General features: G+C 46.7%; 1 protein-coding gene across 1 annotated transcript in view; it reads left to right on the top strand.

Annotated features, from left to right (window-relative positions):
* The window catches only part of SLC39A9 (solute carrier family 39 member 9), a 49258-nt gene extending 35242 nt beyond the window's left edge, over positions 1 to 14016 (top strand). The window contains exon 7 of the mRNA XM_068133499.2: positions 12604 to 14016. Coding sequence (XP_067989600.1) covers positions 12604 to 12855 — 252 coding nt within the window. The 3' untranslated portion in view covers positions 12856 to 14016. The remainder of the gene's footprint in view (positions 1 to 12603) is intronic.
* Positions 14017 to 14226: the final 210 nt, after the last annotated feature.

Raw genomic sequence — 14226 nt, 5'->3', positions numbered from 1 at the left:
CTCATTTTAGATTTTTTTTAAAATCCTGTCAGTGGTCTATATCTTTCACTCTCTCTCGTGTGTGTTGGTTGTTATCTCCATATATGCGTTTCAGAAGGTGGAATGGAGCCCTCCCAGGTGTGTGTGCGTGCGTGTTTTCATGATGTATGCTCACATGAGCGACACTGATTTGCTGTTTATTCACCCCCTTATCTACCTCTTCCTCTGACCACTTCTCATTGTCCCACCATGCTCACTCCTCTTTGCACTTCTTCCTTCCTTGGCACTGTAGAAGCCCATGTACACACCATGGCTGTGATGTTTGCAACAGCATTGCCAATTTCGGTATCTAAATACAGAATCTGGCTTATGCAGACATACTGGTAAACCTTCCCCTCTCCACTCTTACACCCTCCACCTGATTCTTCTGGTCTTACCATGCTCATTCCTTTGGAATATCTCTGGATCTGTGTTCCTTTCCATATCAATGCCTTGTTTATGCATGTGGTTTATCGCCCTCCCAACTGTAGTAACTCCGTGTTCTTTTCGTTCTTTCAGCCAACTTGAATCCCCACCAATCTCCCCGCTCCAACTCTTTCCATAATCTTTGGTGATTTCAAATGCCAACATTCCATTTGACTTGGCATTTGTCTACACACTACTATCAATGATATTTCATCCAAGGTCATTTGTGACACTTCAGATTTTATCCATCTGCTTGACTTCGTAACATTCAACTTCTCTTCCAACCATTCCTGCTCTTGCTCTGCTGGAAAGTGTTGGCCTCTAAGACAGTGGTCTACAGAGAACCACTGAGGCACCACTGTAGCTTGCAATTTGATCACGAAGATTGCTATAACCAACTGTCTGTCTTCCTTTACACTAACTGGTCCTCTATCTCTTCATCTCAGGATATCGACCACGCCTGTACCTCATTTCTCAATAAACTATTCTCTCATATTCATCAGTACAGTATATACTTCTATGCTTCCAGCTATCCAGTCCAACGTCTCATCCCTGGTAGAATCCTTTTTTGTGGTGAGGGAATTGCTCATACACAGCTTGGCTTTTCTTCCTGGAAAGCCAACCCCACCGATGGGAACCTGCAGTCCCTTTTGACTTTGCTCACCCACCAGGTTGCAGGCTAGTTTCTCACCCACCAGAGAGGCTGCACCAGCATCCCTCTCACCTAATATCTAAAATATGAGTGACTGGTAATCTACTGGTGTGAGTATTTTAATACTGTACAAGAAAGACCCATCTTCTCATTTTATCCCTCTGTGAGGACTGGCTGACAAATCTCCCAATATTTGTTGTAGTCAGCATGTCGTAGGGGTATAGCCACTGGAGCTCCTGCGTCTTCCTATCTATAATAATTATAACCTGTCATGGGTAGATCACGTGTCCAAAGCAGGCCACGTCTTGGCATTCTCTGCAGGTCCAAGTCTTTTGTTTGCCATTCTTAGCTTATTCGTGGACTTCAACGTGCTTGGGATAGGTTGGGTCTAGGAACAGGGGAAAGGGTAGAGCAGATGAGTATTTTCTAGATCTGGCCAGGATTGCTTTTTAAGCCAGTTTGCATAAGCCCATGTGAGAGAGACACAGAGACAGACAGAGAGAGAGAGACACAATGTTAGACCTCCTTTAAAGTAATGATCCTGACATTGTGGAGGAGGTAGACATAAGACGGCATTTAGGGGCAGTGACCATAACATAGTGTGTGCACCGACTCTGTTAAGTGCTAGAGTTGGGGATAATGGAGTAAGGCTTTTGGATTTCAGGAAGGCAAACATTATTTGAGAGAATTGAGAAAAGAGATGGGTGATGTAGATTGGGAGGAGTTAACAAGAGGACAATCAGCAGAGAAATGGGAAACCTTCAAGGAGGAAATGTGTAGGGTGCAGAGAAAGTACATTCCAATGAGGTGGAGAACTAGAGGCAGAAAGAGACCAGGGTGGTTGAATGGTGAGATGAAGGGAAGCAGAAAGCATTTGTTTGGTATAAAGTAACAGGACTGGAGTTCGATTTACGTTAGTATCAGAGTAAGCAGAGGCAAGTTAAGAGAATAACTCAGAAAGCCAAAAGAGAGTATGAGAAGGATATGGCTCAGAATATCAAGCATAACAGCAAGGCATTCTTTAAGTATATAAGGGGTAAAGAACAGGTTAGGACAAGTATAGGCCCATTGAGGAATAGCAGAGGGAGACATGTTGTTTTGACTTCAGTTGTGGGGAAGATGTTGGAGATGTTGATTAGAGATTACGTGGGAATCATTTAAACTAATTAAAAGCAATCAGCATGGATTTATCATGAAGAGGACGCAGGCGTCACATGCTCGCCGCTTCTTCGACCGGGCCACTGTCAGTTGCTTGCTTTTTTGGTGGTCGTGCGGCTTTTTTGGCCATTGAGTCTGCCCTCTGCATAGCCCCGGCTCTGCTCCCTGCTTCGCCTGCCCGGCTCCTTCGCCTGCTCGCTGTTTCCGCGAGCGCGCTCTCGTGGGTTGTGACCTTCGCAGCGGTTTGGTGGCGGTTTCCCGCCGTGATCTAGATTTGTAGCGGCGGCGGTCGATTGCCGCTGCATTTGCCGCTTTGCCGTGATCAACCTTGGCCTCGTGATCGTCTCTTTGCTCCTGCCTGCCCTCTGCTTGGTCCCGGCTCTGCTCCTGGCTTCACCTACCTGGCTCCTTCGTTTCCTCGGGCCCGCTCCCGTGGGTTGGGACAATTGTTTCACCTCCTCAACCTTGGCCTCGTCTCGTCTCTCCGCTCCTGCCTGACATGGCTCTGCGGTACCCCGCCGCAAGGCTCCTTCTGCTCAATACCCGCTCCACCCCATCATGCATCTCTGCCATCAAATCAAATGGACTCCTCCGACGACCCAGGTACATTCACCGTGGCTCCGGTCGTAAGTTTGTATATTTGCAATCGGGTCACTCCATCCCCGTCCTCTGGTCGGCTCAGCGCACTCCCACTCATCGTCCCAGCGCACCTGGTCACAACAACGCACACAATCGCACCTCCTGCCTACGAACCCTGGCTAAATCACCTGAATTCATCCCTGCTGTTCAAAACAACATCAAGCTCACCCTGTTCAACACCCGGTCCCTCAACAACAAATGCCTCATCCTGAACGAATACATCCTGGATAACAAACTGGACTTTCTCTGTCTCACCGAAACCTGGCAACAACCTCTGGACTACTACACACTCAACCCCACCACACCCAATGGATATTCCTATGTCAATAAACCACGCTCGGAGGGCCGAGGTGGTGGAATTGCCGTTATCCACCGTCAAGACATCAGGACCAGCCTCATCCCCATCGCCTCATCCTCATCATTTGAACACCTGGCTTTTAAACTCTCTGGTCGCACGCAGTCAGTCATGGCTGTCGTCTAACGCCCTCCCAAGCCACACCCATCATTCCTGTCTGACTTCTCATACTTTCTGACCCAGCTATGTTCCCTCTCCCCCTCAATCCTCCTCCTTGGTGATTTCACTATCCACATGGACTCCACTGACTCCACAATAACCACTGACTTCACTGATTTACTCACCTGCTTTAACCTCACTCAACATGTCGACTTTCCTACCCATATCCGTGGTCACATTTTGGAACTTGTCTGCTCCACTGGATTAAATTTGCACCATCTCTCTGGCTCCGACCTCACCCTCTCTGACCACTTAGCTATCACTATGACCATCAACATCCCCACCCCAACACCAAGACATTATCGCACTATCACCTTCCGTAAGCTAAACGCTCTTTCACCAACCTCATTCTCATCCACCCTCTCTGAAAAAATGTCCACTTCTCCCTTCTTTGACCTCCACACCCCTTCCGACCTCACTGACTACTACAACCACACTCTCTCCTCCTGCCTCGACCAGCTTGCGCCTGTAAAAACCAAAACAGTTTCTTTCACCCATTCTGCTCCCTGGTTTACCCCTGAACTCCGCCTGATGAAAACTCGTGCTCGCCAACTTGAAAGACTCCGCAATAAAACAGGTCTCACAGTTCACTCCCAAGCCTACAAGGACCACTTACAACACTACAAAGATGCCCTCTCCCGCGCGCCCGCTCTGCCTACTACTCTCAAATTATCCACTCTGGCTCCGGAAACCCAAAAGCACTCTTCTCGACAATAAACAAACTCCTCCGCCCCCTGAACACCACGACCCAGTCATTCACAGTAGACAACTGCATCTCCTTCCTCTCTTTCTTCCAACGCAAAATTGACAACATCTACAACAGCTTGACCACCGCCGCACCCGCTCCCCCTCCAACCACCTGCCCCCCCCCTTGTCCTGCCATCCCCTGTCTCGGTTCTCCCCAATCTCCCCTACTGACCTCTCTGAACTCCTCATAGGAATGAAAACTGCCACCTGCACTCTTGACCCCATCCCCTCCAGCTTTGTCAAGGCCTCCCTCCCTGCTCTCTCTCCACTTATCATTGCAACAATAAACTCCTCCCTGTCTACAGGCATCGTCCCACCTTCCCTCAAAATTGCTGCTGTTACCCCCATTCTAAAAAAACCTGGTCTAAACCCTGACACCCTAAACAACTTCAGACCCATCTCCAACCTACCCTTTCTGTCAAAAGTTTTGGAACGCGCTGTAGCCACTCAACTCAAACATCACCTCTCTGCCAATAATCTGAATGAAACATTCCAATCCGGGTTCCGCTCCAACCACAGTACTGAAACTGCTCTCCTCAAAAATCACCAACGACCTTCTCCTCTCCTCTGACGCTGGCAACCTCAACATTCTCGTCCTCCTCGACCTCAGCGCTGCCTTTGACACCATCGATCACACCATCCTCCTCACCCGACTTGAATCCACCTTTAACGTTACCGGCACTGCCCTCTCTTGGATTAAATCATACCTCTCTGACAGACGCCAGTTCATCTCCATCAATAACTGCAAATCCACCACTGCTCCCCTCCCCCAAGGTGTCCCCCAAGGTTCAGTTCTTGGCACCCTCCTCTTCATCCTTTACCTGTCCCCCCTTGGTCACTTAATCCGCCGTCATGGTCTCTAATTCCACTGCTTCGCCGATGACATCCAGCTTTTATCTCCACCAAGTCCATCTCCACCGCCACCCACTCTATCCTGACAAACTGCATCACTGAAATAAAATCCTGGCTTCAAATCAACTTCCTCAAGCTTAACTGTGATAAATCTGAAATAATCATCATTGGCCCAAAAACGCTCATAAAATCCACCCATAACTTTGCCCTCAACATCGACGGTATCCCAGTATCCAGAATCTTGGCGTGTGTTGAGATAACAACATCCGGAATCTTGGCGTCATCTTTGACCAAACCCTCTCCTTCGACAAATACACTAAACAGATCACAAAGTCAGCCTTCTTTCACCTGAAAAACATTGCCCGTCTCCGCTCATCCCTCTCCTCCACGGCTGCAGAAACCCTCATCCACGCCTTCATCACCTCCCGTCTGGACTACTGCAATAGCCTCCTCTATGGTTCACCCTAAAAAATCACCAATAAACTCCAATACATTCAGAACTCCGCTGCCCGTCTACTCACCCATTCCCGGACCCGTGACCACATCACCCCCGTCCTTTACAAGCTTCACTGGCTCCCCATCCCCCAGAGAATCCAGTACAAAATCTTCCTCTTGACATACAAAGCCCTCCATAACCTGGCCCCATCCTACCTGGCTGACCTCCTCTCCAGACACACTCCCACCCGCAACCTCCGCTCTGCTGGTACCAACCTCCTGACCCCCTCCATCCGGACCAAATTCAGATCCTGGGGGGACAGGGCCTTCTCCATCGCTGCTCCCACCCTCTGGAACTCACTACCTCACACCATCAGAGACTCCTCCTCACTCACCACATTCAAAACATCACTAAAGACCCACCTGTTCAACACTGCATTCAACATTCAACCCACAGCATTTAACCCCTGATTATCTCCTCTCCTTCTCCCTCCTTTTGCTTTAAATATTTCCCTATTGAGTCTTGTCTTTTTGCAATTGTTGTTTTCATGTATTGTTATGCATTATGTTTTCCACTCTGTCAAAGCGCCTTTGGGCTTCTTGAAAAGCGCTATACAAAATAAATGAATTATTATTATTATTATTATTTACCAAAGGGAAGTCATGTTTAACAAATTTATTAGAGTTGTATGAAGTGGTTTCCAATTTGGTGGATTGGATAACGGAAGGGCAGTGGATATAGTGTATCTCGATTTTCAGAAGGCATTTGATAAAGTACCGGAAGCAAAGAGTGGCTGTGAGCAGAAGGACGTCTTGCTGGAACGATTAAGTAGTGGGTACCTTAGGGATCGGTGCTGGGACCATTATTATTCGTAATATGCATTGACAATTTGGATAGTGGGGTTAGGAGTCGGCTGTATATATTTGCAGACGACGCAAACCTTGGAGGTAAGGTAACAGGAGGTGGTGATCAGATTCGGGAAAGTCTAGATACTTTAATAGATTGGGCAAAAGATTGGCAGATGCAGTTTAACGTAAAGAAATGTAACGTGCTGGAGATGGGTAGGCATCATGAAAATAGAGATTACATGATGCCTCTGTATCATTGGCCAATCTAAGAGCATGTCACACAGGAGAACGATCTTGGGGTGGTTATTGATATGAGAGTTAAACATACAGGACACCACCAGGTAGCTACAACAACAAAACAACATGCATTTTAAGGCCATTTTCCCTGCGAGAGCGGGGGTTAGCCTTGCGGTCCCCATGACAATCTTCTCCATTTTGCCCTATTTTCTGCATCTCTCCTTGTTAACCCCTTTGCCCGCATTTCTTCTTCCACCATCTTCAACCAAGTCTTTCTCGGTCTTCCCCGTCATCTACTTCCTTCTACATTCATTTCCATCACTCTTCTCAACCAGTCACTTTCATCCTTCCTCAACACATGACCAAACCACCTCAACCTGTTCCTCTTCACAGCATCAATCACAGGCTCTATTCCCATCATCTTTCGCAATTCATCATTTGTCTTCCTCTCTCTCAAGGATACTCCGCACATCCACCGAACCATTCGCCTTTCCAGCCTTCGTTGCTGCTCTACGTTCATTACCCATGTCTCGCTCCCATAAATCATAACACTTCTCACACATGCAGCATACACCTTTCCCTTCAGCTTCAACGACACTCCCACCTCGTCAGCACGCCACTCATTCCCGAAACTTCTTCCATGCACATCTCACTCGAGCAACCGTTGCCGAGTCTGATCCACCTTCTCCATTCAGCATGTCTCCGAGGTAGCAAAATGTTTTCACACCTTCCAGCTTCATGCCGTCTCCAAGATCCAACTCAACATTTCCTCCATCTGCAGCTCCCTATGTGCACACCTTACATTTGAATGTAGCTGCCACCGTGATTAATGACCCTCTCAGACCACTACATTTTTGATGAACCCACTCAGCGCACATTGTACATTGAATGGAGTTCACTCCGACACCCTTCCTGCACACAGCACATGGCCACTTCCCAGTTCTTTCCACCTCACCACATGCTTTACCACTTGCCATCACCTTCGTCTTTCTGATATTCACCTTCAGACCTTTTGTCTCCATACATTATTTTCCTTCAGTCCATCCATACTTTCTGCAATCAACACCAGATCATCTGCATACAACAACTCCCACGGTAAACCCTCCTTTACGTTCTGAGCCAGCACCTCCATCACAGCTACAAATAGTAGTGGACTTAGTACCGACCCCTGATGCACTCCCACCTTCACCTCAAACTCACCACTGTTCCCGTCCTTCGTCCTTACAGCCGTGCGCGCTCGTTTGTACATTGCCATCACTACTCTGTCAACCATTCCTCCTCTCCTAACTTCCTCAATGCCCATGTCAATACTTCACGTGGAACCCCATCGAATGCTTTCTCCAGATCAACAAACCCAAGAAAGAACTTCTTTCTCTTCTCCATGTCCTTCTCCTGCAACTGCCTCACAATAAAGAGCGCGTCTGTCGTTCCTCTTCCTGGCATAAATCCAAACTGCATTTCGTCGATCTTCACCTTCTTCCTTATCCTCCTCTCCAACACCCTTTCCAATACCTTCATTCCATGCTCCAATAACTTTATCGCTCGGTACGAGCCCCACTCCAGAGGGTCACCTTTCCCCTTGTATAGAGGGACGAGGGTACTCAGTTCCCAATCCACTGGACTGCGGCCTTCTTTCACCACCAGGTTACAGATCTCTGTCATTCTCTTCACACCCCAACTTCCTGCTGCCTTCAACATATCTCCCACAACTCCCGTCGGCCCTCCCGCTTTTCTACTCTTCATTGCTTTTATCGCTTCCTCAACTTCCTTCTCGGTTATCTTCTCTGCCGGTCCTAAAACTGGGTTACTCTCTATGTGGCCATCCCATTCATTCTCTGTATTCAACAGCATTTCCATATATCTTTTCCATCTTCCTTTAATTCCATCTGGGTCCACAACGATTTGTCCCACTTCATCCTTCAAGCAACTCACCCCCATCACATCACACCTCTCTTTCGCTATCTGCTTTGCAATCCTGAATACCACTCTCCTGACCCTCTTCTGAATCCAAGCATTCTCCGAACATTTTCCTATATGCCTCCTGCGCCTTTGCTACCTCATTCTTTGCAGCCTTCTTGGCTGCCTTATAACTTCCATGCTCTGCCTCTTCTGCCCCCGTACCTTTCGCCTTCTGCCACACCTTGAACTTCTTCCTCTTCTCGTCAATCCTCTTTCGAACTTCATCATCCCACCACCATGTTTCCGAGTGCCTCGGTGGTCCTTTTGTCCATCCACATACCTCACCAGCGGCTCCCAACAGACTATCTTTCATTGACATCCAACCACGTTCAAGTTCAACCACATCATCCTCTACCCTACTCAGCCTCTCTTTTAATGCCTCCCTTACTGTCACCTCTTTCAACCTCCACACCTTCATTCTCGGTTGGTACTTCACCCGCCGAGCTCTCCTCGCACCTTTCACCCTTATGTCGCAGACAACCAAGTGGTGCTGTGAAACAGCCCCCTCTCCCGGGATCAACTTTGTGTCCCGGAGGTGCCCCCTATCTCGCCTACGCACCATCAGGTAGTCAACGGTTGTCGTCGACCCACCTGACGTGTATGTAACAAGCTTATTATCCTCTTTCTGGAACTGAGTATTACAAATCAACAAATCAGCTCCATCAGCAAACTCCAAAATCCTTTCACCTTCCCCATTTCTCACACCATATCCGGAACCCCCATGAACTCCCTCAAAACCGTCCATACTCCTTCCCACATGTCCATTTAGGTCTCCTACCACAACAACTTCCTCATCTTTCACGTTTTCCATCAGCTTCTCTATCGCACACCAGAACTTATCCTTCTCTTCATCGCTCCGACCAACCTGCGGAGCATATCCCGAGATGACGTTCACCAAGAGCTTTCCAATCATCATTTTCACCATCATCAACCTATCACTCACTCTAGTCACACTCACCACACTGCCTACAAACTCCTCAGAAAACAGGACACAAACACCATTCACGCCCTCCGGGCACCCTTGCCACACAAACTTGTATTTCTGTCCCTGCCCACCCTTCACCATTCTCACACCACTTCCCTTCCATCTCGTCTCTTGCACACAACATATGTCCACTCTTCTTCTGACAAATACTTCCACCATTTCTCCTGATCTCCCTGTCATTGTCCCTACATTCCATGTCCCAAACCTCAGAAACCGATCTCCACTTCGGGCTGTGTACCCGCCCATATGCAGTTGTAATTGTCATGGTTCTCTTTTGAGGCAATGTTTTTTTATGGCCGGATGCCCTTCCTGTTGCCAACCCTCTTAGTCGCCTCTTACGACGCAGGGATACGGTGTACCTATTCTAACCAGGGTACACACCAGGTAGCTACAAATAAAGCTTAAACGGTTTTAGGTTGTGCTCATACGGTGAAAAATTATAAGTTTAAAGGTGGTTTTAACACTGTATAGCTAATCTCGTGAGACCTCATCTGGAATATTGTGTGCAGTTGGGATCACCACAACTCGGGAAGGGTACGGTGCATAGGTGCCATGGAGAGGGCTCAGCGTAGAGTTACTATGTTGATTCCAGGGTTTGCAAGGCTAGGCCACGAGGAACGGCGGAAGGAGACAGGACTTTATGCATTAGAAAGGATGCAATTACGAGGGGATATCATCGAGATGTTTAAGATAATGAAGGGAATGGACAAGATAGGTGCAGAAGTTTTTCAGAATAGACAGTGATAGGACCAGGGGCCATAGCCTGAGAGTGGAGAGTTGGGATGACATCAAGGCAAGAGTCCTTCACTCAGAGAGTAGTTCATGCATGAAATGTTCTTCCTGGAAAAGGTAAGAGCCGCAGAAACAGTAGATTGCTTTAATTGGAATTGGGTAGGTACAGTACCTGGAAGAATTGGAGATAGAGGTGTACATGGAGATTGGTAGGACTTGTCCGTAGCTTGCATGTCGATGTGTGATGGTATACGTGTGTCGTGATTGTGATGTCTGTGAGAGGGTATCATAAAAAGGTGAAAGTGTGGTTGGTGTTTTTGCATTCTTCACCCTACAACTTCCTTTTAGGTACAAGTTTTCTTTTCATACTGTTACGTGCTCCTCCCCAACCACCGGTCACGGTGTACCTCCGTGCCCCGAGAGGAGCCACGGCAGAAAAATGTGTTATTCTGTATGTCAAAGATCAATGGTGAAGCCACACCAATTGTTACCAACAAACAAATATTGTATTAAGATCACACAAGAATAACAGTACACCAACAATAGCAATCAATTGTACAACCAATATATATTTCCTATGATGGTACCATCAGGTTCGTACAATATAACTCATTGTGCTCCAAGTGAGCGAAAAGAAGAACATTCCCCAATGTCTCTATTCTGGCATCAAGCCCAAGTCGATCCGCTCCAGCGATCGTCAGAACGATGTCCAATCTAGACCAGAATCCCGTTCGGATGACAGTCACAGTCACGTGGCCAAAGCTGCGCAAACGTGCCCTCAAGGTGACGGGGAAATCCAAAGGCGCCCTCCAGGCGACTGGGAAATCACACCCTCGGGTATGGACGTTTCACGGCTCCAAACCAGCGTACCACAGATTTACCTTCAAAATCCACGTTATATACACACACACACACACCAGATAAACGTCTGGATGCGGTGAAAATGGTTGAAGCGAAGCGAAAAACCTTGCGCGATGCGCAAAGCGTGCGAGTCAAAGTGGCCGACGGCCCGTTCTCGAGGCGTAACGGCACGACGATTATTCTCCTCGGAATCGACCGCCAAAACCTGACACGCAGGTTGATTTGTCACAGCGATAACAACTCTGTTGCAAGAATCCCTTTCCCGGGAAACGCGAAGTTCACTAGTGACCTCCGTTCGTCAACGTTCGCTCCAGACCTCGAAGCAACTAGGCTTCTTCTTTGACTCACTCGCTCCGCCTTCTTCTCCTCCTTTTCCTCTTCGTCGTCGTCCTGTTCCGGTTTCATTTAAAACATTGACTTTTTTACCTTTTGAAAATAGTAACCTCTATCTCCCTTAAACGACAACAATAATAGTACAACAACATGCATTTTAAGGCCATTTTCCTTGCAAGAGCGGGGGTTAGCCTAATAGTACATGGAATCAAAAATGTTTACAGTGGATGAAAACCACCAACGGAAGTGACGAATCCGTAACAATACACAACACCTCCACCGGTCAAATTAAGTCGATAGCCTGACAGATTTATTACCCCACGCGTGCAAAGCGAAAAGTGAGTTTAAGCAATAGGTTCATTCTGTCTGTTTGTCCACAAACGTCTTTATGATCGAGGAACAACCAACTTTCAATTGAATGTTATCTTTTCTGGAAGTCTTGCAGGCAAACAAAATTGAAAATCATTCCAAACAGGAAACTTAATGTTTTAAAGGATGTCATAAAGGACACAAACACCAGGCAAGAATAACTAATGTAACTTGTTAAATAAGGTGGTGTATAAGACACTGCATCAACGGTGGTATAAAGTTCTGGAAAAAAAATTCTACAACGTTTAAAGTCTATTTTGGAGAGGATTGTTGAGAAAGTAGTTTTTTCAAAAATCGAAAAATTGATTCTGATCGATCCTGATCGAAATCCAGTGTTGGCTGAACGGTTAAGGTGACTGGCTTAAGATCTCATGGTCTTGGGTTTGAGTATTGCCTTTTTGCCACTTTCAAAACTCAAAACCCAAACCCTCTCTTGATCGGTGCTGCTTCTCACTTTTCCTTTGAGGCTTTGGAAACTAAGGCCCTCTATCATTGGCATCTCGTGTCAAGAGGTTAAATATCAGGTTTTGCTTTTTGATCAATACAATCATTTAAAAAACCCGGTATTTACTTTTTCTTTTTTACCGGCTCTATCGTTATTCTTCCTCCTCCTGCCCTCTCATCTCTCTGGCCTGACTCTAATGTTTTTCCATCAGAAATCCTTTCAGAGTCCACCCTCTGAATTAGCTTTATTGTTTTTACTTGTGTGGAGATTTCGTATTTGAAGAAGCGGAAGTGTATGAGATAAAGGAATTCATTTTGCCATCTGATGGCATAACAAATGAATAAGTGAGTAATAAAAAAACATTTTACCATTCCGTGTCTTTCTTTTTACAGGGCAGTAAAGAAGCGTTGATGCGGGTGAGCGCACCGGGTCTTGCACTCCTTTTTTCTGCCGGCACCTTCTTGTATGTAGCCACGGTGCACGTACTTCCAGAGGTGTGGGACACAGGAAGGGGGCATGGACACCGGACCGAGGCGGCGTTGCCTCCCGGTGCCGCTCCGCCTCCTCCCGGTCGTGCAGACCTGATCCTGATCGTATCCGGATGTCTTCTCCCTCTACTGCTGTCTCTAGGACATCATCATTAGGCCTTCACGGATCAACGGAGACACACTCCCCTGTGCAGAGGCCCATTTGTTTGATTGGGAACTCTTTCCCGACTCTCACGGCGTCATTCAATGTTGTTTAATGCCATCGAATGCCAATTAACACTTCCCATTGCGATGTTATTCCGTGCTCAACACTGTTTTCAACAATATTAGGGATGTTGTGCCTCGCTGTGCAATCCCACACTGTTCGAACATTTGCACACCCCTTGTATTCCGCCTAAACACTGTTACCAATTAATGTACAGGTTTATAAACTTGCAACCCCTTTCATTCCCCCCCAAACTGATACATTTCTTCCTCTCCCTGCCGCCTCTCCATCCCATCACGTAGTTTTCACAGACTTGAAATCTCGATACAAGTGACCCATGACCTTGGTTAAATTTTATCGGTGCAGAGTGAATGGTCTTATTTTTAAACATTGGTTTCTACTGCGTGATCAACTTTTAGTTTGGGAATAACTGGTGAAAATTCAAGATTTCTAATGCTCTGTTTCTAAATGCAGGTTGGATGCGATAGGGTGTTTCCAATGCCCAAAGTACCCCATAACTGTGCAGCGGTATAACTATTCCTGCACATTTCCATAGCATTGTTTCCTTTCTTCATTTATAACCATGTTGTCAACAATTGTTCTATTCTAATTAGAACCTAAGTCTTAAGTTCTATCTTTAAATGCTACCATGTAGAACAGTTTGATTGGAGTGTTTGACAAAATCATTATCTACACTTTAATGAAGATGTAGTTAAAGGCAATGTATGGGGGTCCTGAATTACCCCCTGCCACAGATCTGTCACCCCAATTTTTTTCCTTTTTTTTTCCCCCCTTTAACCCTATTAACATTGAAATCTGGTGTTGGCTGAACGGGTAAGGTGACTGGCTTAAGATCTTCGGGTCTTAGGTTTGATCCCCTGTCCAGCCATTGAATTAACACCATGTGGGTTGACTCAGCCTGTCAAATCTTCCGAGGTCAGCAAAATGAGGACCAGGTCACTGGGATGAATGAGCCATTCAGGTATCCTGCGTCGGAGTGGCGACCTGTCTGGGATTGTGCTCACTCCCCAATGGAAAACTGTCTCAGCAGCCCTATGCGTGCAAAACGTGAAAGAAGTGGTTCTTCTATTAAAATTTGTTCCATTGATGTATATTGTAATGACATGCTTATTTTCCTGTCTTTATTCACAACACAAACCAACCTCAAGAACATATAAACTGACTATTTTATTTGCTTGCATGGGATAACAAGACCTATGGACTGTATATATCGGGGATGATAAACCCCGCTGTGTCCCCATGCATTTCCTTCTTTCTCCCTTCTCTCTGATTCTACTTTGCTCCATTCTTATCCCTTCCCA

The sequence above is a fragment of the Myxine glutinosa genome, chromosome 1 (assembly GCF_964187855.1).
Source record: "Myxine glutinosa chromosome 1, kmMyxGlut1.1, whole genome shotgun sequence".
Lineage (NCBI taxonomy): Eukaryota > Metazoa > Chordata > Myxini > Myxiniformes > Myxinidae > Myxine > Myxine glutinosa.
The sequence above is the reverse complement of the archived record's forward strand: the minus strand, read 5'-3'. Positions and strand labels throughout refer to the sequence as shown.